At 64.8% G+C, this 1,618-nt stretch overlaps 1 protein-coding gene across 1 annotated transcript in view; it reads right to left on the reverse strand.

The window, feature by feature from the left end:
* The window catches only part of OLFML2A (olfactomedin-like 2A), a 4,543-nt gene extending 4,435 nt beyond the window's left edge, over positions 1-108 (reverse strand). The window contains 1 exon segment of the mRNA XM_009998821.1: positions 14-108. Coding sequence (XP_009997123.1) covers positions 14-87 — 74 coding nt within the window. The 5' untranslated portion in view covers positions 88-108.
* Between the last annotated feature and the right edge of the window lie 1,510 nt (positions 109-1,618).

Consider the following 1,618-nt stretch of genomic DNA (forward strand, 5'->3'; position numbering starts at 1 on the left):
GCTCCCGCGGCGCAGGCGGCTGCAGGCGTCCCTGCTGAGCGGCCGCAGGATGCACTTGCAGCGGCAGTCGGAGCCCTCCGAGGTCATCCGGACCTGCTCCGCCTCCTCCAGCGCCTGCAGGGACACGTGGGGCAGCCAGGGAGCCTCTCGTCCTTGCCTGGGCAGCCCACAGGGCCCTGCTGAGCCCAGCCAGCTCTCACAGCCAACTCCCTCTCTGCTGCATGCCCAGAGGTCTCCAATCACCCCTGGGTCTCCTGGCCACGTCCCAAAGTGCATGTGGCATCATCTGGCCCAGAGCACCTTGTCCCACCATCCTGCACCTGGGTGACAGTGACCAAACCCAGGCAGCTGCTCGTCCCCGCGGCCACCAGAGTGTTTCGTGCCTCAGGTCCCATTTCTGTAGCTGCTTCCCAGCCTCCAGCAAGACCCGAGTGAGCAAGGACAGTGGCAAAGAGACCCAGAAGTGCCTCTGTCCCCTCGCGCCCACAGCCCTGAGTCCACACAGGGTCCCTTGTTCATGGTGACACGCAGCCACCTCAGGGTGAGCTCGGCCCCTCCAGACTGCAATGGCCCCAGGCACACACTCAAGGACTCCCTTGTTTCCACACATGGCCCTGACTCACGCTACAGAGCCCAGGGTGCTTTTTGGCTGGTTTCTGCAGTTTCCCCTTGTTGTGCTCAGAAACAAAGCAGTGTTGAGGAGCCGTGTCCTGCTCAGCCCCTGTCACCAGCGATGTCCCCATGGGGGTCTGGCAGGGAGCACGGCCAGGCTGTGCTGGGTGCCCTGGGTGTGGGGCTGCACCCGGGTGGTGGGAGAGCGGAGAGCAGCAGCGTAGTGACCCTGGAGGGAGAGTGCTCTGCCCACGGGGACTGACTCACTCTGGGAAACAGAATGGTGGCAGCGCTGGGAAATGAGCTCAGCTCAGGCGCTCCCACCCTCCCCGGAGCACTGTGCACCGTGGGAAAGGGCAGAGGCCCACGGGGCTGATGTCCTGCCTGTGGGCAGCACCCACAGCTGCGCAGGCTCCATCCTCCCCACACCCAACCGGGATGATACGCTGGTAGCTCCAGATAGTGGCTTTCCCTGGGAGCTGCTCCCTCAGCATGGACCCCCCACAGCCGAGCCAAGGGCTTCCCTGCCTAGAGAGGCAGCAAACCCTCCTGCATTTTGCATTTCAAAAAAGTGTCTCCCTTTCAGGTACCGCTGGCTGCGAGGAAAACACTGGCAGCCCAGAAGGGCTGTAAATCCAACAGGATCTAATCAAGCTCGCGGCAGGGAGCAGTGGGGCAGGGAGCAGGACACCCCCCAAGCACCACCTCTCCAGGCTTTCACAGCCTGGGCCCCCTGACCTCCGCACGGCCACACCAGCCTTGTGCAAACAGGCAGAGGGATTCCCAGCCGGGCTGCCGGCGCCGCACGCACCGGGCAGCTCCTGCTCTGCTGCCCTCGCCATCAGCCCTGTCCCCGTCCCTCCATGTGCCTCGCGCTGCACGAGGTCCCGGGCTGCACACGCATCCCCGCGGGACCCTGCACGACGTCCTGCTGTGTCCTGTGGGAGCATCTGCTGCATTCGCAGCTGGGGCCCCCCACTCCTGCCAACACCAACAGCCACGACCC

The sequence above is a fragment of the Chaetura pelagica genome, unplaced genomic scaffold (genome assembly GCF_000747805.2).
Source record: "Chaetura pelagica isolate M959 unplaced genomic scaffold, ChaPel_1.0 scaffold405, whole genome shotgun sequence".
In the NCBI taxonomy this organism is placed as follows: domain Eukaryota; kingdom Metazoa; phylum Chordata; class Aves; order Apodiformes; family Apodidae; genus Chaetura; species Chaetura pelagica.